Consider the following 25,562-nt stretch of genomic DNA (forward strand, 5'->3'; position numbering starts at 1 on the left):
ACCCACATTCAGAGGAAGGACTGCAGGAGAGGAAACATATAAGAAAAACAACTGCTTGAACGCATGGGTCGGGGTGGACATGACTGAGGGTGTAGACTCGAAACTACCACACCAATGCAACTACCAACAATTTGGAAATTGGTCTTGTTCAAGGACACATGACAAAACTAGTGGAAACGCGCATCGGCCAAGGGTGGGGGGGGGTGCGGGGGGGGGTTGAAGGGGAAAGGTGGAGCATGAATCATGTAACCATGTTAAAAATGAATATTAATAAATTTAAAAAAAAAGTACATTTTTTTCTAAACACATTTGATATAATTATAAATAATTAATGTAGAGTTTAATTAAAAAATCTATGGTATATTTTTACATAATATAATTGCACTGCTTATCTCTTTGGATTATATCTAATTTAGTTTTAATTCTGTTTTGTGCTGGCTAAAAATTGAGAGGTGAATGAATGTAATAGGATATATTTATATATATATATATATGCATATATATATACACACACAACAAATACCAGTAAAATATTATAGTAACCATGTATTTGACAAAAGCATAGATATAAGTTTTGGAGTTTAGAAATCATTATTTGGTAAAAATTGATGCACAACTGGAAATTAGTTTGAAAGAACAAAGTATAGACCAATATCTTACACTATTTACTAAGATAAAATCAAAATGCATACATGATCTAGATAAAAAGAAGAGGGCAGAAGTAAATTAGAAGAACAATAAAGGCAATATATTACCTATAAGATTTATGGATAGGAGAGGAATTCATGAGTCAACAAGATATAGAAAGGAGGTGTAAAGTAGATAAATTTTATTACATTAAATTAAAAAGGGTTTATATAAATAAAACAAAGATTGCAAAGATTAGAAAGAAAGCAGAAAACTGAGGGAGGATATTTTATAGATACCCTTTTAGATAGGAGGCCTCATATGTAAAATATATTGAGAATTTTTTTAAATTTATACGAATAAGAGCCACCCACAATTTATAAATGGGAAAAATATGAATAGCCAATTTCTGGATGAAACAAATCAAAGCCATATACAGAATGGGTAAAAAAAAATGCTCTAAATCCCTACTGATTAGAGAAATGAAAACCAAAACAATTCTGAGATATCATTTCACATCTAGCAGGTTGGCTAAAATGACAAAAAGACAAAATGATAATTACTGGAGGGAATGTAGAAAAATGGAGACACCAATACACTGTTGGTGGAACTGTGAAATGATCCAAACATTTTGGAGAGCAATTTGGAATTACATCCATAGAGTTATAAAATTTTGTATACCCTTAGACTGAGCAATACCACTGCTGGTCTATTTCCCAAGATCAGGGAAAAAGGAAAAGAACCTACATGTTCCAAAATATTTATAGCAGCTTTCTTTGTGGTGGCAAAGAACTAGAAATTGAAGGAATGTCCATCAATTGGGAACTGCATAAACAAAATTGTGGTATATGAGTGTGATTGAATTCTACTGTGCCATAAGAAACAATAAGCAGGCTAATTAAAAAAAAAACTTGTAAAGAACTACAAAATAGTTATAAACAAATACATAGAAAGAATAACCAAAAGTAAATTGAATTTAACCAATAGAATATTATATACAGCTGCAGATTTAATACTTGAAGAATAACTTCTGAATAACCTCCACAGAATGAACTGGAAAATGGAAACATGAAAGACACTATACATATACATACATACATCTTTCTCCCAGATGATGCCTTCTATGATGCAGTGAGGGAAGGGAGGGCCTGAGATACTTGCTAATAAATTCTAGTAATGAAAAAATAAAATTAACTAAAAATTATTAATATGGGGTCACAGAGGCAAGATAATGAATATTTGGCAGAAGTATACACACACACACACGCACACACATACACACATATGTAAAGATTTTATAGTGAAAGGCAGAAGGGGGCTTCTAGGCTAGCCCTGTATCTCCCAAATTTATATCAGAACTTCCAACATCAATCTCTCCCCTGAACTATAATCCCACATAGTCCAATAACCTGCTGGACAGTTCTACCTAAATGATGCTGGTACTTCAAACTCAGTATGTTCAAAATGGAATTTAACTTACTTCTTCCCAGCTACCTCCTAATTTTCCTATTTTTTTAAATAGATGACACCATCATTTCCCCTGTCATCCAAGTTCAAAATTTCAAAATAATCTTCAATTTACCACTCTCCTCAACAGCTTTCACCCCATTAAATTCATTGCTTAGTTTTGTCAATTCTAACTCCATATTTATTTTATTCAATCTTTTCTCATTACCACTCTAGTTCAGACCTTCTCTTCTCACTTAGACTACTATAATAGTTTCCTAGATGTTCTCCCTATCATTAAAGTGTTTTCCTTCTCTAGTTCATTCCTTACAAATCTAAAGTACAAATCTAAAGTTCCTAAGAAAGACACAGGCGTCTGAACATGTCATTTCTTCACTCAAAAATCTTCATTGCTGAATAAAGGACAAAGCAAAATCTTTAGGTCATTATCTAGGGCCATCTACAATCTAGCACTAAACCCTCTTTCCAGCTTTGTTTGATATTTAATTCCCCTTGATGCATGGATTGTCAAAGAGGATGACTAGCTGCTCCTATGTTGGGGCCCTGATGTAAGGAATGTTGTTTTCATTAGATGTGCACTACATTTATACCTGGTTCCAGCCACACTTCACTTAACTCCTTGGCCATCTCCTCAGCCACCATGCTACCTCAAGAATATTAGTCTTAAGCAAAACAAACTCTAACCAAGTATGTATAAAACTACTTATAACTTTTTTGGAAATCAGAGGGGATATCCACAAACTGGGGAATGGCTAAACAATTTATGGCATATAAATATGATAAAATACTATTGTACAGTAAAAAAATTATGAATAGTTTCAGAGAAACTTGAGAAGACTGAAATGATGCAAGGTGAAAAGAAGAGAACCAAGGAGAACAATTTAGATAGTAACGACAATATGGCAAAGATAAACAGCTTTGAAAGAATTAAAAACTCATTAACATAATGATCAACCACAATTCCAGAGGATTAATGAATGACAACATGCTATCCACCTCCAGAACTTAAGAGTTCAGAATGAGGCAAATTTTTTAGACATAGCTGATGCAGAATTTTGTTGTTTGACTATACATGTTTGTAGTGAGTTTTGTTTTTTGTTGTTTTCAATTGGGGAGGAAGAGGTCAAGGTAAGAAAGTAGATTTTTACTGACTGAAGGAATAAAATATAAAATATTTTTTAAAAGAAGGTAAGCTCTTGAGGACAGGGATTTTCTTTGATTTTTAACTGTATCCCCAGGGCTTAGTACTATGGAGGAGCCTAGGACAAATTAAGTCCACTGAGGAAAAGCAGTCATAAAAAGACATGCTTTTAAGATTGCCTGGGACTCTTGACAAGGCTAGTCTTGGCTTACAGCTATGAGCTGTTCTTTATGCTGAAACTCAGATAAGAAAGGATTCCTCTCCCAATATGGTCATCATCAAACTTTGGGTCTTTCCTAATTCTGATGAGCAAAGAAACCTTTGTAACATCATAACTGAAAGAACCAGACCTTCATTTCCTCAAGTTATGCAGGCTAGATCGGCTGTCACTCTTTCCCAATTTGCTTACATTTGTAGGGGAGCCCTGGAAATGTTCTTGGATAAAGTCATTTCATAAGCAATATTCTGTGGGATAGTAACACACCTAAAATGATGTAATGCTTAGTATTCTGTAAATACTTTTGCAAGAAGCCATATTGGACCAGGATAGTTGCCAGTTACTGAGGTTGGAATGCACAATGCAGGGGTGGCATGAGCTGGCATAAGACCAAAAAGTCTGTTAAGAGCACCCTATAAATTGAGGCTGATTTCTTTTCTCAGGGTCTCAGTCTGGAGAACAGTGGGAGGATAGGCATTTCAAAATTGTCTCTAAGCTAAAGTTAACTTATGCTTTATAAGAATAGTTACCTAGGCTCATTGCTCATCCAGTGCTATCAGCATCCATTCCTATACATTATCAATAATATACAACTTTCTAAACATCAATAAGAAGATAAATATTGAAGATCAACTTTGTTAAGCCAAGCCAACTTGAATAGAACTAGAAAATTCAGCAATTGAAGTCAGGCCTTTAGTCCTGGTAGGTTTAGTTAGTTAAACAAGGTTCTAGGATTCTAGGCTTGTGCTCTCAATCCACTGAGAAACTTAGTTGCCTCCTTACCCCTTTGTTTTAATCAGGCAAGATAAAATTTTATCATCTTTGCTAAACTTTTCAAATAATCAACTTTTACTTTTATCATTGTTATAGTCTTTTTGGTTTCCAGTTTATTTATTTTTCTTAATTTTAAGTATCTTCTTTTATAGTTATTTTAGCTTTATTTGTTGACTTTTCAGATTTAAAAATCATTAATCCTTTCATTTGTTTTGTTAACGTTTTTAGGGATATAATTTTTACCCAAAAGTACAACTGTAGCTGTATCCTCAAAATATATTATTTTATCATTTTATCTCCCATAGTTATGATTTTTATTATTTGTTCTTTGACCCATTTATTTGATAAGGCCAAATTTGGATCTATCTTTTGTTTGTGCTCCCTGACAACTATTTTTATTGCATTATAGCCGAAAAAGGTTTTACTATTTCTGCCTTTTTCATATTTAACTGTCTCTGTGCCCTACTACATGGTCAATTTTTATAAAAATTCCATGTGATACTGAGAAATAGTGTTTAACAGCCCCATTTAGAATATCCCATAAATCTAATACACTTTTTCTCACAATCCACTCTTATTTTTCTGTTAAATCTGAACAAAATTGAGTGATATTAAAATCTCTTATCACTGTTATATTTTTATTCATATCTTCTTGTAGTTTAGCTAATTTTTCATTGATGGATTTAGATATCAAGTTATTTGGCAAATATAAGATTGCTACTGGCTTTTAGCATAATGTAGTTTCATTGTTTTCTTTTTATGTTGTGCATTTTTGTTTTTGCTTTGTCTTAATATGCATGTTTGCAATACCCATTCTTTTGGATTCAGCTAATGTATGGTAAATTATGTTGGGGCCCCTCATTTTTATTCTCTGTATGATTTTGTTTTTAAGGATATTTCCTCTAATCAATAGATTGTGGAGTTTTATTTTTTCATTTAATCTGTGATATTTTCTTGCTATTGAATTGCTCAATCCATTTTCTTTTCAAGTTATGAATGTTAGACTTATATTTTCATCATTTTTGCAATTTTTTCTCTGTAGATATATCAGTTGTTTTTCTTCAGTTAACATTCCAAAGGCTTTTTTTTCTCCACAGCTCTCAACTGCTTCTCCCATCCATTATGTTGTTCCATTCTATAGTTTTAAAGTTTGCCCCATTTGTTAATTTTTTCCTTCTTTTTTAATCTAATTATTTATTTTCCCTTATTTTTTCTCTCAGTGAAGCAGTCAAGTAAAATTCTTTGTCATTTCCTATCTTTCAACTTGTTTTGTTATTTTTTAATTTTCAGTACCTTTTTCAAAAAATGGAGATCTTTTCCTCATTCTCATTACTTCTCTTCCCATTCTGGATAGTCTATACTATCATTTTAAAAATCATGATCATAGTACTTATTTATTTCTTCCTTATTTTATGTATTCCACATTCAATTAAAGTGGTGAAGATCCTTATTTTGAGTTCCTTCTTCTAAACAGTTTATATGATTGCTTTGTAGATAGTTACTATTCCCTTTTTTCATTGTACCTATATGCAACAAATATCCATTATAAAGTTCCTTTTTCCTACTGCACAATTTCTTTCTCCCTGTGGAAACATTCTGCAGTTGGACTCCCAACACAAAATCAAAATGTCTCCTTTTTTGTTCCCCCTATTTTGATCCCTGCCTTCAGTACCTCACCTAATCTTCTTTATGCCCTCTTCTTCCGGAAAGACTACAGTGAAAGACCATATTACCTTCATTGTTTGCCACTGATTTTATTAGGGTACATTATACATTACCCTTTATTTTGTGCCTCCCCTATCCTCTTTTAAGTGCCCTCTCATATTGTTGTTTAGTCCCACAAAAATAGACAAAAACGTGAACTCAACATATGTATGTTGTAAGAGGGAAATAGGTTTTAAAAGCAAATTTGGAAGTTTAGACATTTAGTGATATTAGCACCCAGGCTGCCAGGCTCTCTCTAAAGACCTGAGAGTTCCAACCATGGAATGAAGAGAAGGGAACTGTTTTCCTTGAGGGACTCTGGTGAAGGCTGAGACAGGGAGAGTTTGTGGCTGCTTTTACCTGTCCCAGTGGAGAGCCCAAGGAGTGTGGATTTAACACAGAGAAGGAAAACCTGCCAGTGAAAGATCAAGTGAGCAAGAAGATCTAACTGAGGTGGTGGACATCCCAGTCTGAGACAAACTCCTTGAATTTACTTTACTGGATTTACTTTCCTGTGAACCTGTTTTCCTGTAATCATCAAGATGAGCAGAAGTGGACAAAATCTGTGAGAGATCCAATTCCCTTCCAGCCTGTGTTAGAGTCTATTTTAGAGCAGTGTAGTCTTTGACCCATCTCTCAACCCTTGTGTTTGTCTTTTAGTGTCCTAGGTTTAATGTGTCCTCTTCCCATTATTCCTAACCCCTACAGTCTTTATTAAACCTGTCTTTATAAATCTTTTGTTCCAGTATCACTCACTGTTATTTGAAGGTTTCATAGACTCCCAAGTTAGGTGGATCTGTAGTGGCAGTTGGCATCAACTACCATTCCAAGATTTCCCATACCTTGTATTTTGTTGTGGTTTGTGTTTCCTCAACTTGTTAGGTTTCAGTCTGATATTCCTTGTCCAATCAGTTCTCCTTCTCCCCTTTCTCTAAACCCTATAATATTAAAGTTACCCATAAGAATATGGAGTTTTATGAAGTTTAGTCCATGGTGTTTCAAGCCTGTTCCTTCACCCTTAATTCTTCCATTTAAATTATCCTTTCATTACTGTCTCTGTGTACTTTTAGGAAGAAATCTCTTATTGATCTCTCTGTAGTCATTTTGATGTTTTTGTTTTTAATTCTTTAAAAAATAATATTTTAGTTGCCTTTTTCTTCATAGTTCACCACCCTAATCTCCAGGTAATTTCCCATTATTTCTACCTTTCTTGGATTCTCTGTTTGTATTTTCATTGTTTAGAACATTTGCAAAGTAAAAAATACGGTCACATCTGATTTTCTTTATAAAAATGCTTCAACTGTCTCTCTTATTTTAAAGTTGATCTTTTTTTTTCATTGAAGATTAGGCTAAGGTTTGCAGAGTATGTCACCAGGGGTTATATCTTCAGCCCTTTTTGCTTTTCAGAATGCATTATTCCATGCTTTCCTATAGTTTCAAATAGGTACAGATACAGATACAGTACAGACTTCTATTATTTGAATTTCCTTTCCTTCATAATTGAAGTTCTTTTCCTGGTTGCTTTTAGAATTTGTTGTTTGTCACTGAAATTGTAAAATTTAACCACTATGCCTTTTGGATTTTGAAGCATAGGGCAATTTCTGGTAGTGACCTATGAGTTCTTTTGATAGACATTTTGTTTTATGTGTTTGGAAGTTTGGGGAAGTTTTCTTACATAATTTCTTGCATTATAACATTTCAATTTATGGACTTATACTGTTTTGGGGAACCTATAATCCTAGAGTTGTCTCTATGTAGCCTGTTTTTGAGATCCATATGTTTTGCTTACATAGAGATTATGATTTCTTTTAACAGCAATGTTTTTTTTGTTTCTCTCAAATTGCCTTTCACTTCTGTGAATTTGCATTCCCAATTCATTGTTCTCTCCTGTGTTACTTTGGTAAGAATTGCCATCATGGATTCAAGTTCTTTTTAAATTCTGTAAGTTATTTCTTCTATAAAAGTCGTATATTCTTTTTTTCTCAATTCTTATTTCTCTCTTGAACCATAAGGAAACATGCCATGTGGTCTTGGGAATCCATAGGTCTGTTTTATCAGGTGTTGATTCATTTTCCTTTGTTAGACAGTTGAACTCCTTTAGAAGATTTGGTGATGAATTTTTTTTCTCTTTTAAACATCTTCTCTCTACGTTTATCAGTCTGTGCTCAAAGTTCTGAACTAAGGTTTCTTCCTCCTGAGATTTTGGGTAATTTTAGTCTTTTTTCCTCCATGTTCCCCTATTGATCACTTTCTGATTCCTCTTTTAAAGGCAATTTCCCTAAGCCCTGAACTTCAAAACTCTCCCAGAATCTTTCCACATTGAAGAATTCAAATTTTACCAGCCCATCTGTTCCATCTGGCTTCTAGGGGGACATAACTGGCCTCAGTATGTCCCCTTCCAGGGGACTTTCCTTCAGGTCTGCCTCAGCTAGATGCAGGACTCCTTTCCTTCAAGTCTAATGAAGCTCCACACACATATTATCATCTTGTCCTAGTTCCCATTCTTCTTTAATTCTTTGGTTGACTGAAACCTGCTGCTCAGGCAGAGGAAGTTTTTCACTTTTTCATTCCTAACTCTAACACAGAGTAAGAGTAGGAAGCAGAGTTGAGTTCTACTGCCTCTAGGGTAGGTTGTGCAGCTCCACCAAAGCAAAGTAGGAATGCTAAATAAGTCAAGGATAAGGGAGTAGTTTTTCATGCTGTTAGCTCATGGATTTCTTACCTCATTATAGTTCTTGGTGTTTATGTCAAAAAATGTCAAATGTATGGTCTGTGGACCTATAAAAACCTTAAGTGCAGCCTCAATAAGATTAGAATGCTATTGATAAACATTTAATAGAATCAATGAAAATATAATAAAGCATAGGTAATGTCAGTATATGTTTTCTTAAGTCAATATGTGCCCACAAGGATTCTTATGCATGGAGTTGTGGCCCACAGTTCTATTCAAGTTTGATACCACTGTTTTAGATCATAAAGAGAAAAATAATTTCATTTCTTGTGCATAATTCTAATTTTGGAGAGTTTTAAAAGGTCTCAGCAATAGGAGAAAATGTCTAATCCTTTATCTTTTTTTACATGACCCAGAAGTTAGGAACATCCAACAAATGCAAATTGAATTGGTTGTAAGGTTCTACTAACACATGTTTGATTGGAAGAGGAGACAAAAAAGGAAAATGACAAAAGCTGATGGATTCAAGAGTACAAAATGAGACATATAGTTTTTTTGGCAAAGCCAATGTGGGAATCAGTTTTGATTGTGCATACTTGATACACTTATTTTATTTTTATTTCTTCTTTTCAAAGAAAAGGAGATAATCAAAATGAAGAAATTAATAAAGAAAAAGGATTGTTAATTTTTTTAAATAAAAATTTTTAAAAGTATTTAATAGATTTAGACAATATAAAAACTCTTTCATCCAAAAGAGCCTTGGAAATGTCTTCCTGCCTACTGAAAAGCATAGAGTAAAGAGAAAAATAACCTAGGAAAAGGTTTTAGAAGGTGTTAGTGGTTCACATTTAAAGTAATTATTTTTCAGAATAACTCAAAGCTAAAACCATATGGGAGCTAACATCTTAAAGGAAAAAAAAAGCATTACTAATCGTAGAATTTTCAAAAAAAATTGTTGAAGTCTTACATCAATATTTCATTAAGGGATCCTGAGATCTCTGACTAGTGCAGCAAAAGCTCCAGAAGAAGGTCTTCCATTGTTATAAAAACTTTGAATCCAGACTTTGTGACAGGTTGTCATCTGAAGAAGAGCTTCACTAAATTCAAAAAGGGTCATTACCAAAAGATTAGCTAGCAGATGATTCATTTTTCTAGCCACAGCAGGTCACAAAGATGATTTACTAAGGTAGGGAAACTATGGTCTGCATTAGTTCTAATTATATGTATCTCTTATTTAGACCAATTCTATTTATGTAAACAGAGAATCCATGAATGGATCCATCTTATCTGGCTCAGGAGACCTTTCAAAATATGTGCTCTACACTCACAATTTTCAAGAACTAATATATTATGAAACATTCAAGTAGAACTAAATTATAATGTTCTGTATTGCTAAATATGTGGTAATTTACTAAATACAACATAGAACTCTAGTTATTTTGGACTAAGTTAAATTTAAATAGATATCCAATGAAATGAGAGACAGACAGTATAGAATTGGGAAAACTGATTCAACTTACGTCTCTGACACAAATTGACCAAGTGACCATGAGGAGGTCATTTGACCTTTCAGCGTCCCAGGCAACTCTCTAAGACTGTAAGTTGTAGAAATGTTGATCTGAATTGGCAGAGGGAGGTTTCTCGGTTCCTTATAGTAACAAAATAATAGCTGAAGAGTCCCTTCATAGCCCATATAAAACCCACTGAAATATATAATTGTGACAAATTTGCTTATGTATTAGCCCTTAAACAATCTTATATAACATAGCAACCTCAACTTTTGGTATGGGGAATAATGAAATCAATATTGTTTTGATACCAAAATATTATTAATACAATTAAACATTGACTCTTTACCTCATACTGGTTCACAGTATGGATATCTTTGACAAAATAGCTACTCATATTTCTTGTGTGAGACATCATTTGGTTCCCTAATGACTACAGGTGAAAGAAGTAGCATTAACATAACTAATTTTGTTTGGAACATAATCAAATCGATTTGGAATTCTCTCCAAAGAGGCTGAAAGGAGCCACTTTTCAACATTTGCTAAATCAATAAAATCACATAATTTCACCTCACACAGCACTGTGAGGTTTACAAAGCATTTACTCCACTCAAAGTCGGTGAAGTAGGTAGTAAAAAGATTATTTTCCTATTTTACTGATGAGAAAACTGAGTCTTGAAAAGTTAAGTGAGTCACAGTCACATAGATAGAAGAAACAGAGTAAAGAATGAAATCTAAGTTTTCCTACACTCTGGCCATTACAAAAGAGTAAAGAGAAATCTAATCAAAGAAACAGATACAAAGAAGAGACATAAGAGAGAGAATGTTTATTTGAATAAATATAATAATGGGATGGAATGAAAAACAATGGAAAGAGGCCCCTCCACTTCCCTGGATCTCAATTTCCTCTTTTGTAAAGTGACAAGGCTGGACTAGATGATTTCAGAAATTCTGTAATTCTATTACTTTGTTATTAACTAGCTATGTGATCTCTTTAGATTCGTCCATATCTTATGAACATCGCCATTAGTAATCTCTGAATTATTAAGTGATCAAAAATACAAAGTAAAGCCAGACAAAGACAACTTATATTCTCTAAGCTTTATTATTTATGTGCTCATTTAATTATATAACCAAGACAAAATCTGAGATGAACAAAGTTACCTATCAGCTTACAAAAAGATGGGCTGGCAATGAAATTTTAAACTAATTTTGAACACTGTTAGCACCACATTAGAAAAAGGAAAATTGAAATATTAAGACTGAAGCTTTATTATTAATTCAATGTTCCTCCTTTTATAAATGTATTATGTAAAAATAACTGCCATTTCCTTTTTTAAAATACTGCATACAACCAATTGAAATTGGAAAATATCACTTGAACATTTTTCTTTCATTCTCACTAATTGTGCCTTCTTTAAAATGCCATCTCTATGCTTAAAACTATCTCATTTTAACCAAGTGATGATTCTATCAAAATCCAATTTGAAACTTAATCTATTATAGAAAATCAACTCTGCCTAATTATGAAGTAGTGATGGCACACCCAAAGCAACACTAAAATAACTTCCTCCAATTCCCTTCCTTCAAATTCTTAAAAACAGAAGTTGAGCATAGCAAATTGTCTATTAATAAATGTTTTTATATTGAGTCTAAGATTTCAGAAAGTTGATTAAAATCCTATTATCTCAATATACATTTATCTTACTATATAATTCAATTCAATTGAACAAACATTTATTAAGAGCCTGTTATGTACCATACACAGTGCTAGCTGTGTGGGATACAAAACCAATCCTCAAACATCCCTTGTCTTTAGTTTTCCTGTTTCAAGTCTCACTGCTTTTCAATTTATTCTCCACAGAGGTGCAAAAGCACAGGTCTGACTAGATCACTCTCCTACTCAATAAGTTTCAGTGCTATCTGATAAATTTTAGGATCAAATTATTATTTTATCTTTATCTGATCCCTTGAAAATTTCTGTTTTCTTTCCCAAGCTAAAATTCTATGCTTATATAATTTATAAATAAACTTGTACATATGGATACATACTCAAAAACTTTTTTACTGATGAATGAAAAATTAAGTTTGGAGACAATTGGTCTGTACAAAGGATGATAAGAGCCTGAATAAGGGTGATGTTCATATGAGGGGAGGGAAAGGAACAAATGTGAAAGATACTAAGCAAGTATAATTGAGAAAACTCATTGAATGATTTGATACGAGGATTCAGGACAAGAATGAAGGATGACTCTCAAGTCTGTGAATCTGGGAAACTGAAAGATGTTGGTACCCTCAACAGTAACAAGTTAGTTTGGAGGAGAGATGGGTTTAAGAAGCTGCTTCATTTTGGATACATTGAGTTTGAAATACCAATGTTGTACTGAGATAAAGATTTTAAGCAGGTCTTGGCAAAAAAATGATGAAATTCACAAGAACAATAAGGGTAGAAAGATGAACTTGAATCATCTGCACAGATAAGAAAACCAAGTCCTCAGCAGCTAATGAGATAAAAAAGAAAGAGTGGATGGGCTAAGAAGAGAAAAGAACCTAAACATAATTTAAAAAAAAATTTTTTTAAACCCTTAACTTCTGTGTATTGGCTCATAGGTGGAAGAGTGGTAAGGGTGGGCAATGGGGATCAAGTGACTTGCCCAGGGTCACACAGCTGGGAAGTGTCTGAGGCCAGATTTGAACCTAGGACCTCTCGTCTCTAGGCCTGACTCTCAACCAAACATAATTTAAAATAGAATGTCATTCAATTGTCATTTGGGGGTTGTTCAACAAAATAAGAGGAAAAAAACTAGCTTACTAAGAATGTTTCAAAAGGACATATTCATGAAACTTGTTACCTTTATTATTTTTAACCTAACAGTGTCAAAATATACTTAAAATTCTAAGTAAACAGAAATCCTTCATGAAGCCAAAGTTCAAATTCCAATTCTGAGGTTGAATAAATCAAAAGAAAAATTTCCAAAATATACAGTATATTTTTTAACATTATATTAAAAGTGGCATTTGGCAGAAAAAGTATAGTTGAAATATTTTAACATACAGGAATAAAAGTCTCCAAAAAGTTTGGCATAGAAACATCAAACAATATACTACAGTATACATTTTGCATATCCTTTTAAGGAAATAAGAAAAAAGTAAAAAAGAGGGGGAAATGAACAGAGAACAATACAGATGTATATCAGGAAGGCAAGGGAAAATGCCTTAAAGAAACCAATTTATTTAAGAATTTGTTAGGGGGCAGCTGAGTGGCTCAGTGGATTGATTGAGAGCCAGGTCTAGAGATGAAAAGTCCTAGGTTTAAATTTGACCTCAGACACTTCCCAGCTGTGTGATCCTGGGCAAGTCACTTAACCCCCATTGCCTAGCCCTTACCACTCCTTCTGCCTTGGAACCAATATTGGTTCCAAGGTGGAAGGTAAGGGTTTAAAAAGATTTTTTTTTTGCTAAAAATAAAAAGTTAGAAATTTTGGAGGTAGACCTCTAATCTCTAAAAATAAGCCATTCTATGTATTTTAATTTCATATTAAAATGTTATGAATCTCCCTTTAAAGGCTAACATGCAGTTTAACATGATTAAGCAAACATTTAAACTTATATACATGACACTATTTTTAACATCCAATTTTCAACATAATAAATGGAAGAAAATATTGCCTTTTTCTTTCTTATTAAAGTCATGATATAGACTACTACTGTGCCATAAGAAACAATGAAAAGACTAATTTTTTTAAAAGTTGGAAAGAACTACATGGGATAATGAACAGAGAAAAAGTAGAAACAAGGAAACATCATACACAGCTACACATTTAATTTTTGAAAAATGTGAATGTTACCTCCAGAGAAGGAACAGACAAATGGAAATATGAAAAACATAATTTATATATATATTTATATATATGTATATATATATATATATATATATATGTCTCCCAGATGATACATTCTATGATGTGGGAAGGTGAGGGAGGAGTTGAGACACTCGTAAATAAATTATATTAATAAAAAAAATCATGATAATGTCTGCATTACAACCCATATGTGAAGATGGAAATGAATGGGATAGCTTTTTTTTTTACACAAAGATTTTTGAAGAACAGTGCACCTGAAATGAAGACATACAGAATATAAACACCAAAAATACTGCTTGTAGTTCCCTATCAAACCATTTCTACATATTTTCAGAAGATAGAGTGCTGTTGGTCATGTCAGCTATATTCCTTAGTAATCATTATTAGAAGCTTTATCTTCAATTTAAAAAGACAACTTTGAATATTTTAAGCATGTAGGCAAAAATTAATTTTTAAGAGACTAAAACCATAGTCTTAATGACAAATCTTGGATTGTGACTCACCTGGAGGTAAGAATTTTAGTTGGTTATTAGCTAATCGAAGGTGACGTAAGGACCTCAGACGACCAATCTCTGGGCAGACAATTTCCAAGGCATTGTCACTCAGATCCAAACATTGGAGTTTTACAAGGGAACCAATGGCTTAAATGATAAAAAAACAAAAACAAAAACAAAAACAAAAAATGAATTTTAACCATGTTAAGTTAATGAGGTTATTTTATCAAAAATACCTTAGTATTAATATCTACATCTGAGTTGATTGTGAGGTGGTAAAACCATAGGTTTAAGATTATTAAAGAAGTGAACATTCACAAACTAAAAATCCCAACCTGAAGAAAAAGAATGAAAACTAGAAATGTGAAAGTTCAGACATGAGAAGATACAGAAAGCTATTTTTCTAAGATTCTGCTTTTATTTGCATTTGGGAGTTTAATATGACAAACTACATAATATTTAAAATAAATGAGGAAGCTTTCAGGGTTATTAACTATCAAGAACTACCAAACAAAACAAAAGTATTAAGTAACAACTGACATAGAGAGTGGTTGGGATTCAGGATCAAGATTTATTAACAAAAGTTCTATTTAGCTTTTCTATCTCCTATAATTAGGTTATAAAATAACACTTAATTGCATTTGAAATTTTAATGGAAAAGTTATGAACTTAGTCCACATCAGAAAGGAGAAAAGTGCAGTAAGAAAACTGTGCTAAACTCTTTTTGGAAATTCTTTCAGTAAACTTATGAAAATAAAGAAAAGTACAAAAATACTAGCTTGTATGTACTACAAAACTGCAAAGGAACTTACCTTCAGGTACAACAACTATATTATTTGAATGAAGGTACCTGGGTAAAAAGAGAAAGGAAAATTATAGCTAGTCCTCTCAAGTATTTTGCTAGATCATTAACTGGCAAAACTTTGACTTAGAAGCTTATTAAATAGGCAGAGACAAGGACTCTGATCATATGAATCTTATCAGATCATAATCAACTACACAATTACTTCCATTCAGACCAGTACCATGAACCCAAACTTTCCTAGGTTGTGGCTGCTATTGATCACACTGAATATCACTCACAAACACAGCAATTATTTGCTATAAAATAAACTATTTTATTTACGAATATACCAAAGAACTTTTACAAAAATGAGGAACCTTCAGAAAGGACTAATTTGGGGGGGAGGAATGATTCTTCATTTTATTCCAAGATCCATCAAATGGTTTAGTTTCCCTAATCAGAAAAACTGGTCAATTTATAAAAATTAGATTTATGCCAAATTTTCAGGGGCACATCTGTGCATAAAATTAAGCACAATTTAATATATAACTTTTATTTGTAATAGATAAAATCATTGCATAATCATAGAATATTTTAAACAAACATGTCCAATATGTCTAATGGTGTGGTACAATATGTGGTCCAAATATCTTAAAAATAGAATTTGTGTCTAGCTTACAGTACCCTCAGAAAGATTAAGCCCCTCTAGAGTATAACTTTCTCTCTTTGAAATTAATTTTAATAAACAAGAAACTAAATCCTTATTTTTTAAAGTCTTAAATATGTTGATAAGTTCAGGTTGTTCTAAGCACAGGAACAATTTTAAAGATAAGTATCTTTAGCACACTCTGGTGGTGAATAAACACAACTACTATTAAACTACTGTCAACATTTACAGTTTTCTTTCTACTAGATTTTTTTTAATCAGTAAAAATTTGTATCTTTCCAGTAGTTACTAAAAAAATAACTATTTTCTGTCTAATTCTATTATGTAATTTCTTCATTTTCACAACTACTCAAAGAATTTGTGATATCCTTTGGGGATGAAAGAGAGAAGCATCCTTATGTAAACTAACAACCAAAATGCAGACAGGAATTTGTGTTAAGTCCTAGGCTGCTGTCTGAGGCAAGGCCTGGATTGAATTATGTAGGGCCACACAATTGAGTGTCCTGACTTTACCGAGAAAACCAACACCATATACACTATGAGATACTGCTTCTTTCCATCTATTTTTCCCCAATTTTATAATGCCTATTACACTATACCCAACAATTTAAGTGAAAGAAAAATAGAAATTTTAGAAAACTACTATCCAGTTAATTAATAAAATCATATTAGGGGGCAGCTGGGTAGCTCAGTGGAGTGAGAGTCAGGCCTAGAGACAGGAGGTCCTAGGTTCAAACCCGGCCTCAGCCACTTCCCAGCTGTGTGACCCTGGGCAAGTCACTTGACCCCCATTGCCCACCCTTACCAATCTTCCACCTATGAGACAATACACCGAAGTACAAGGGTTAAAAAAAAAATCATACTAGCCTGCCAGGTCTCTAGTTCTAAAATAACTTAAACAAAGATATATATATCTAGCATGTACTTTTTTGTGTGTGTGCTCAACATTTTCTACTTTTTATAATACTTGAAACATTAATTTTTGGCAGGATTTCCTGTCTCTTATCAAGCAAAACTGGACATTCTTTGTGCCAAAAAAACAAACACAAGTACATATCTATAGTGATATTTTATTGGCACAAAACCCAAGACACCTACCTGAAAAATGGGTAACATAAAAGAAGTTTTATGCAATCAACAAAATAGTTGGCTATTTTCATGACTATTTTGTTTATTCAAGCCTATCTAAAACTCAAAATGTCCATATCTTTCCCATTCCAATTCTGCCTTGACATTGCCATTATCCACAAGTATTTAACTTCTCTAGTTATGAAATCTCCATAGTTTCTTTAATTAAATTTTTTTAGCATTCCAATTTTCCTTAAGCCTTACAACCTTCTAACCTTGTTCATCCTATGGATAACCTCCATTCCCTCCACCTCTCAATCCTTTCACAGTAATTCACCCTAATACTGACTACACTCTTCTTTCTCTATTTCAGTACCTTGATTAACCAACTCAATTCTATTCTATCTCCACCCTTGGTTCCCTTGTCTTATCACTGATCATTTCTTGACTACTCCTATGCCAGTATTACTCCCACTCCCATTTGTTCCTATTTTTATCCTGTCAAACCAGAGCTAGAGGAAATTGTGAAATAAACAGATTTGTTATATGATCTCAAATGCACTCTCACTGCAGCTAGATAAACATTCTATTCTCCCCTAACAGATCTGCTACCTCATTTTCCACAGTGGTTATTCCAAACCTTCTCTCTCTTCAAATATCTTATAGCACTGCCTCTCCCCCACAGCCTCTATGCCAAAGATCTTGCCTCATACTTACCTGAAAAAAATTGAGGCCATTCATTAAAAGCTCCCTCTTCTCTCCTCTTTCTCATCTCACATCACTAAAACATCTTCCTTGGCTATTTCCTCTTTGATCCCATCCCTTTTTGACTTCCTCAGCAAACTGCCCCACGACTATCCTCACTCTCTCACTTTCAATTTCTTATTTACTGCTTCCTTCTCTGATACCTACAAATAACACCCCTCCTTCTCCCCTCCTCACTCCTTGCCATCTTCAAAAAAACCTTCTCTTGATCACGTAATTCCTACTAGGTATCATCCCATTTCTTCACCATGGCTAAACTTAAGAAAACCATCTACAATTGGTACTTCTACTTCATCTCTCCTAATTCTGTTTTAATCTGATTTCCACCTTATTAACCAACTGAAACTTACCACTCCCAATTTGTCAATGATCTCTTCACTGTCAAAACTAACAACCTTTTCTCAGTCCTTATCCTTCTTGACCTCTCTGTAGCATATGACGTTATAGATTATCTTTTTATGGATACTCTTTAATTTTCCAGTTTGGGGATCATTCCTGGTTCTCTTCTTATCTGATCACTTCTCAGGCTCTTTTACTGGCTTTTCATTTATGTTAGACCCACTAATCATGGTAACCACAAAGGCTTTATCTACCCTGTACTCCTTTCTCTTTTCACTCTATACTATCACCTTTGAGTGATATCAGTTCCCCTGGGTTCAATTATCATTTCTGTGATGTAACAATCCAGGTATACACTAATCTTGATATTATTTTAGGAGTGCTCGAAAAATGACTCTTGTATTGCTTATGACTGATTTCTGTAACCTTGAGTTGAATTAAACCTCAACCATGCCAAATTCCTAGCCCTTCCCTAAGGCTACACTCTGGAAGACTGGTCAGTTATCTCAGTCGCCTTGCCTTACCTTCAATCAATCAGCATTTGTATCAAGACCTTAGGCCTCATGGATTCCTGATCTAGATGTTTGCTCTACCTGTTATTTCAGGTTCCCACAGTTTGTATCTCCTGATGATTACGTATGTATCAGACCACCTGGCTCTCCCCTTCCCCCCATATACGGTTGTAACCCCGATAAAAGTAGCTATATGACAGTTGAGAAAAAAGCTCTTGACCATCAGAGCTCTGAACCATCTAAGCTCTCGACCACCAGAGCTTACTCGCTGTCTGTCTACCTTATCCCAAAACTTTCTATGTCTCCATGTCTTTATTCTTGCCTTATGTTCTCTTTCCACTAGTTTTTAACCCACTACCCATTTTCACTCAGTCCTTTGTTCCCCTTTCTAAGTGTCCAACCTCTTAGGAATCTTTGTGGAGCTGCTGGATGGCTTCATGTGAAGAGGACTCTCATATTTATATATCTAGCCTATTATCTCTCTCCTGAGCTACAGTCAGGAATCTCTAATTGCTTCCTGGATTATCCTATTGGCATTTCAAAATCAAAAGTCTTTCATCACTCCAATCTAGTCTCTTCTATTCATCTGACAAGGTTATTTTTCTAAAGGGTTGTGCTGACCATATCAACTCTCTGCTCAAGGAGCTCCAGTGACTCTCATTACTTCTAGGACCAAATAGAAAGTCTTATTTGGTATTTAAAACTCTTCACAACCTGGCTGTTCCTTTTTTTTTCCCTAGGTCTAAATTCAGTTTTTAGATATTTTTAGTTCCAAATTCTTTCTTTCCTTCTTCTTCCCTCCATTCACTGAGAAAGCAAGAAAAATAAAACTAATTACTAATATGTATAGTATTTTTAAAAGGCAAGAAAAAGGAACAGAAAAAACCCACTGCAATATGCTCTCAGTCCATCAGCTTTCTACTTGGATGTGGATAGCATATTTCACCATAAGTTCTTTGGAATTCTGGCTAGTCATAATTTGCTTATACCACCCTCTATCATGTACCCATTATGAACTTGTCTTGGAATGCAATGTGAGATGTTAGTCAGTTCCTACTTTCTGCCAGACTACTTTCCAGTTTTCCCAACAGTTTTGCCAAATAGTGAGGTTTTATCCCAATAGTTGGATCTTTAGATTTATCAAACACTAACTATAATGACTATTTCTCTGATTGTTTAGATTTGTCTTCATTTTAGTGAAGAAAGCTTTGTAATTATATTCATATAGTAATATAGTCCAAATTTACCTTCTTACATGTTATTCTCCTCCATGTAATCTACATTTCAGCTATACTGGCCCACTTGTAGTTTCTCACACAAAACAATTTACCTCCCATCTCTATGTCTTTATATTGGTTATCTTCCATGTCTGAAATACTCTGACCCCTCATCTTTATCTCTTAATTTCTCTAAATTTTTTAAAGATTTAACTCAAATCCCACCTTTTCCAAAAGGCCTCTCCCAACTCCAATAATTGCTAATGCTTTCCCCTTTCAGATTATCTTCATCTGATCAATATATTTTTATGTACCTAATAATTTACATTTTGTCTCGACTATTAAAATTTATGTTCCTAGAGGACAAGGACTAGTATTTTACCTTCTGTTATATCCCTTGTTTGGTTCATAGTAAATGTTTTAATAAAGACTTGTTGACTAACTATGAGTTAAGACATACAAGTTTTCTTTGTAAATTAAATAAAAAGTATATTTTAAATACTAGATCATTATATGACTATTTATTTGAAAATACATCTTTAAGACTTTTGAATTATGAGAATTATAACCTGAAGACACATTTTCAGTGTTTCAGAGAAACAGATTTGTTATTTAGCTCTTCTTTTAACCAAGCATTAGTATATATTATGGACAATAAGAAATTTTAAGTTCTATAAAAATAGAACACTGATATGACAAACAACATGGAAAAGAAAGTAGCTCTCAGAATAACTTTCTTACCCTATAACTTTAAAACAATATGAAAAGAGATGCTACCCACATTCAGAGGAAGGACTGCAGGAGAGGAAACATATAAGAAAAACAACTGCTTGAACGCATGGGTCGGGGTGGACATGATTGAGGGTGTGGACTCGAAACTACCACACCAATGCAACTACCAACAATTTGGAAATTGGTCTTGATCAAGGACACATGACAAAACTAGTGGAAATGCGCATCGGCCATGGGTGGGAGGAGTGCAGGGGGGGAGGGTGAAGGGGAAAGGAGGAGCATGAATCATGTAACCATGTTAAAAATGAATATTAATAAATGTTAAAAAAACAATATGAAAAGCTCCAAATATGTAGGAATAAAAAAACTGCACCAAGAAAAGATAAATATCTCCATATAATATAAAATATTCTAAAATTTCAGCAGAGGGCTAAGCTATATGAAAATCCCCTCACCCTAAACATCTTTCATCATTCATCCCAAGACAGCCTCAACAACTTGATAGGCTTAAATTTATTGCAAGTTCTGGCTATGGTAACATTAATTCTGTACCTCCCTCCCTCCCTCCCAACTTTCCATGATATTCCTCAACAGGGAGAGGACAATAAACTTCTTCATCCAAAAGGGCGGTTATTTTGGAGAGGAGGTCAGGAAAGCCCTGAAAAGCAAGGTTGACAAAGGAAAGCTACAAATCCAGTTGTGGCATTTTTTTTTCAGGAGGTTCTGCCATCAGAGTGGCATAGTAAAGTTAAGTGGCATGGTAAAAAAGAAGGTAGGTCTGGAGTTAGTTAGACCAAAGCTCAAATCTGGCTAATTGTTTAGCCCTGGGAAAATTACTGTCTGCTCCAGTTTCCTCAATTATAAAATGGAAATAATAATAGCAACTACCTTCCCAGGTTGTTGTGAGGATCAAATTTGATATTTGTTAAGCACTTAGCAGTGTCTGGCATATAGTAGGTGCTTAACAAATGTTTATTCCTTACTTTCTTCTCTTCAACTCTCAACTCAAGGACATCATGAAAGCTGTATGGCACTTAAGATGTATATATAAAGAAAGCATAAAACAGAGTAAAAAGGAGAGGGGTACAAATAGTTCCAACACCTTATACAGCGAACTATTAGAAGAAATGGGTTGAAGCATCAAGTTTTTGTTTTTGTTTTTACTGGAAAATCAATTTCATTGCTGTAGGGAGAGGTCCAATAAGGAATTTCCTCTGCTGAAGCAGATCAGCACCTCTGCTGCAACTTATTGTCATAGAGAATCACCTTGAGTACACAGAGGATAAGTGAGTTATCCAAGGTCACACAGTCAGTATGTATAAGTATTGAACCTAGGTTTTCCAAACTTCATTGATAGTTCTCTATCTACTATACTCCTCAGTATCTCTAAAAATAAGGATAGTAAAAGACAATGAAGAAGAAAATTTTCATTAAAGAGCTAAAAGTCCCTAGATAAAGCAGCAGTGAGACTCAGCATAAGAGAAAATGAATAGAAAACTCATGTGAAAACACAATAAATAAAATATTATGCAATGATAGAAAACAACCTGAAAAAACCACCAAAGAAAAAGCATGTCAAAGACAACAGATTCTATGAAACTCCTAGAAATAAAGGAAATAGAAAGAAACTCTGAAATAGTTTAAAAGAGAAAACTAAAAGCAGAAATGAGGGAAGAAAATGGCTAAAATTAGAGCAGAAACCAGAGTTGACAAAGAAGAAATCAATATAACAAATAGGAGTATGGATAACTGAAAACACATGACAAATAATCTCTCCTCCAAAAATTGATGCCATGAAAATGAATGGCATATTTGGAACAGAAAAGTGGTAGAAAAATTGATAGAATATAATTAAGACATTATCATTCAATCACCACATGTTTTCACTATAAGCCAAAGCTACTGATTGTGAAGACAGGGCACAAAGAAATAATTTAAAAACCAAAAGTTTCAAAAAATGAAAAAAAAATAACAAGAAAATTCTCCAGAAGTATTAATATAGAGGGTGAAGTTACGATTGATATAATCCAGAGATTGCTAAAAAAAAAATCTCCAAACTTAATCACCAGGGACCACAATAGGGGTTAACAGCAGAACCTGAATGTCAAACAATAAATATTGGAGGCAATCATAAAGAAGGTCCTTTAGTAACTAAGAAAAATAAATATAATTTCTTATCTATAAGAAATATGAGACTTAAATTTACTTCAAAAAAACAAGAGAGATCAGGATGGATCCCAAAGTAACATCCTACAAAGTTGAGCCTAACTAAAGAAACTACCAAAGAAAAAAGAGACTTTGGACAAAAGAATACTTTTTGAGTCATTCCTGAAAAAGAAACCAGTACTGAGGAGGATAGTCAATATGAAAGCATTCTAATAAGAGAAAAAGAATGGTAAATAAATACCATTAAAAAGAAAACACTAAATGATGAAATACATATTCTTGTGTTTCTTTTTTTTAAACCTTCTTTAATTTTCACGTCTCTAAGCCAAGTTGAAGTTATTTTTAAAAATCTCTCATATTAGTTGAAGGCCACAGAAAGAACAAAGAGGAACTACTTAGGTGCAATACCATATAGGATGCTAAATTTTTAAGAGGGCTTAAATGTCAAGAGACAGATGGTAAAAGAACTGAATTAACATTCTGTAGAATAAAACTCACATTCTTCCATAATAAAGAAATCAATATTTACTTTTTTGGTGTAACAGGTAACAGAGAATTTTCTCAGGCAGGAAAAAGAAGGCAAAGAAGAAAGGATGTGTTCAGATGCATTCCAACCCAGTCCAGCTCTGAGAAGAGAGCACAGGTTTCTTTAAATTTTTTAAATATATGGAGATGAGAGGAGCTGAAAATGAATCAAATGAGAAGAGTTTTAAGGAGAAAAACATGGAGAAGAGTAGGAGACAAGTCTAGTCCTAAAAGGAATAATAAATAATGTAGGGATGTCAAAACACAAGGGAAGCAGGGAAAAGAGACCTCATAACTTGTTTGATTAAGAAGGAGAAAGTATTTCAGGGAACTACCTTCAAAAATTTGAATTCTAACAAAAAGGTATCAAATTTACTCTTATTTAAACCCAAGGAAAGCTCTTTAAAAATACTAATAAATACAACTAATAAGTTAATTTCTTATGTCAGAATTTTTTTGAATAACATCTGACATTTTGTTTGATGGGATTACTTAATGTTGAGTACAAGAAGATTCTCCAAAAGACTTATATAAATTAGATGACCCAAAATTATAATAATAATAAAATTCAATGGTTCATTACGAACTAGAAAGAAAAATCTAGACATAAGAATATTACCTCCCTCCTCAAATCTGAAGCTCTTAGTAAGCTACATGGAATAGAAAATGTTTTTAGTGCAGGAAAGTCCTTGAAGATCTTTTAGTTCCCCACCACTGTCCCTTTCTTACATTTTTACAGAAGAGGAAACTCTATGGAACCCAAAGTGACATTTATTGTTGATAGAAATAGAACTAGGACTCATCCAACCCAGTATTCCTTACATTACACAGTGTTGCCATAAGGTTACAGAATCTATATTGCCAATTGTTAAAAAAAAAAAAAAAAAAAAAAAAAAAAACCTCTCTCTGCCACCTTTTCCTCCTAAAAAGATATCAAAATCAAAACTCTAACATAGGGCCATAAAGGAAACAAAATAACCAGTCACTTTTTAAATCATTAAACTTCTTTAGGGTTGCCTATTATTTTAATTTGTAATTTTAAAGAAGAATATGCAGAAATTGCACAATACCCAAAAAGATCAACAATAAATAAAGCATTTGAGGGGGAAAATTACAGAACTCTAAAACAATACTGGTATAAAAAGACAAGGATAATGCTTTTTGTATGGAAAAAAAAATGAGGCTTACTGCCATTCATACGGTGGATAAAATGTTACTTACTTCTACCCTCCTTGACATATCTAATTATTTCAATAGGTATTGGGCAAAATACAAGTCCATCTCCTCCCATACCTCATTCCAATCAGTGAATATGATTTCCCAACTGGGTCAAAGGATTAATAAGGTTCAATCTCATTAAATGGGAGCAGGAACCTCTTAAATGATCACATGGGCTGGACTCAGAAGGTAGTTTTAGAGTCATATCACTTCAGTTTCATAAATGACTCCTTCATGAAGGAGCCTCCAATCTAAGGAGGTGATATTACTCTTGAGGGAAGAAATGATATACAACTTTAGGTCCTAGCAGGAAGGCTGACTGGCATGAAGGATGAATTCACAGAACTGTGTCCAAAGATCAGTAAGAAAACAAAGTAGGAACATGGCTTATGAAAGAGGAATGGCTTGAAAAGTTTCTTTTATGATGATCCAGTAACTAAATTATATAAGGAATATGAGAAATTCTTTAAGAAATATAGGCTATAAAACAATCTCAAAGGATTTGTGATCAAAAATGCCATCTCCTTCCACAGAAAGAACTGATAGCATCTGAATCCTGACCAAAGCAATTTTTTTCACTTTTTCTTAATTTTTTTGTCTGAATTTCCTTCCACAAAAGGATTAATGGAAAAGATTTTGAAAAAAAATGTTTTATATGATTGTATTTATAAAATCTATATAAGATTGCTTACCATCTCAGCAGGGTAGAAGGTAAGAGGAAGGGATTCAAAATTCTTCTGAAAATGTTGGAAACTGTTTTTACATGTGGTTGGGGAGAAAATAAAATAAAATTGGAAAAAAAATAGGCTATGTGGACCTAAAAAGAAGTGCCTCTATTAAGAGTGTATAATTCTTATTCTCCTTGGCCTCTAGGCAACCTTTATCACTGTTGATCATTCTCCTCCTTGATGTTCTCTTCTCTCTAGTTTTTCAGAACATATGTTTCTCCATATATCTATCTGACCAATCCTCAGTTTCCTTTCCTGGATCCTCCTTTAGGATTATGCCCTCTAACTGTAGATATCCCTTAGGTTTTGTCCTGGACGATTTTCTCTTCTCTCTCTAAACTACTTCACTTACTGACCTCATCAGGTCTGATGGAA

The 25,562-nt window shown here is 33.5% G+C and overlaps 1 protein-coding gene across 2 annotated transcripts in view; it reads right to left on the minus strand.

The window, feature by feature from the left end:
• The window catches only part of LRRC28 (leucine rich repeat containing 28), a 167,765-nt gene that overhangs the window by 111,046 nt on the left and 31,157 nt on the right, over nucleotides 1-25,562 (minus strand). For both annotated transcript variants that reach the window (XM_044665420.1, XM_044665419.1), the window contains exons 4-5: nucleotides 15,279-15,316; nucleotides 14,476-14,613 (exon numbers count right to left, since the gene is read on the minus strand). In XM_044665420.1, coding sequence (XP_044521355.1) covers nucleotides 14,476-14,613; nucleotides 15,279-15,316 — 176 coding nt within the window. The remainder of the gene's footprint in view (nucleotides 1-14,475; nucleotides 14,614-15,278; nucleotides 15,317-25,562) is intronic.

The sequence above is a fragment of the Gracilinanus agilis genome, chromosome 2 (assembly GCF_016433145.1).
Source record: "Gracilinanus agilis isolate LMUSP501 chromosome 2, AgileGrace, whole genome shotgun sequence".
In the NCBI taxonomy this organism is placed as follows: domain Eukaryota; kingdom Metazoa; phylum Chordata; class Mammalia; order Didelphimorphia; family Didelphidae; genus Gracilinanus; species Gracilinanus agilis.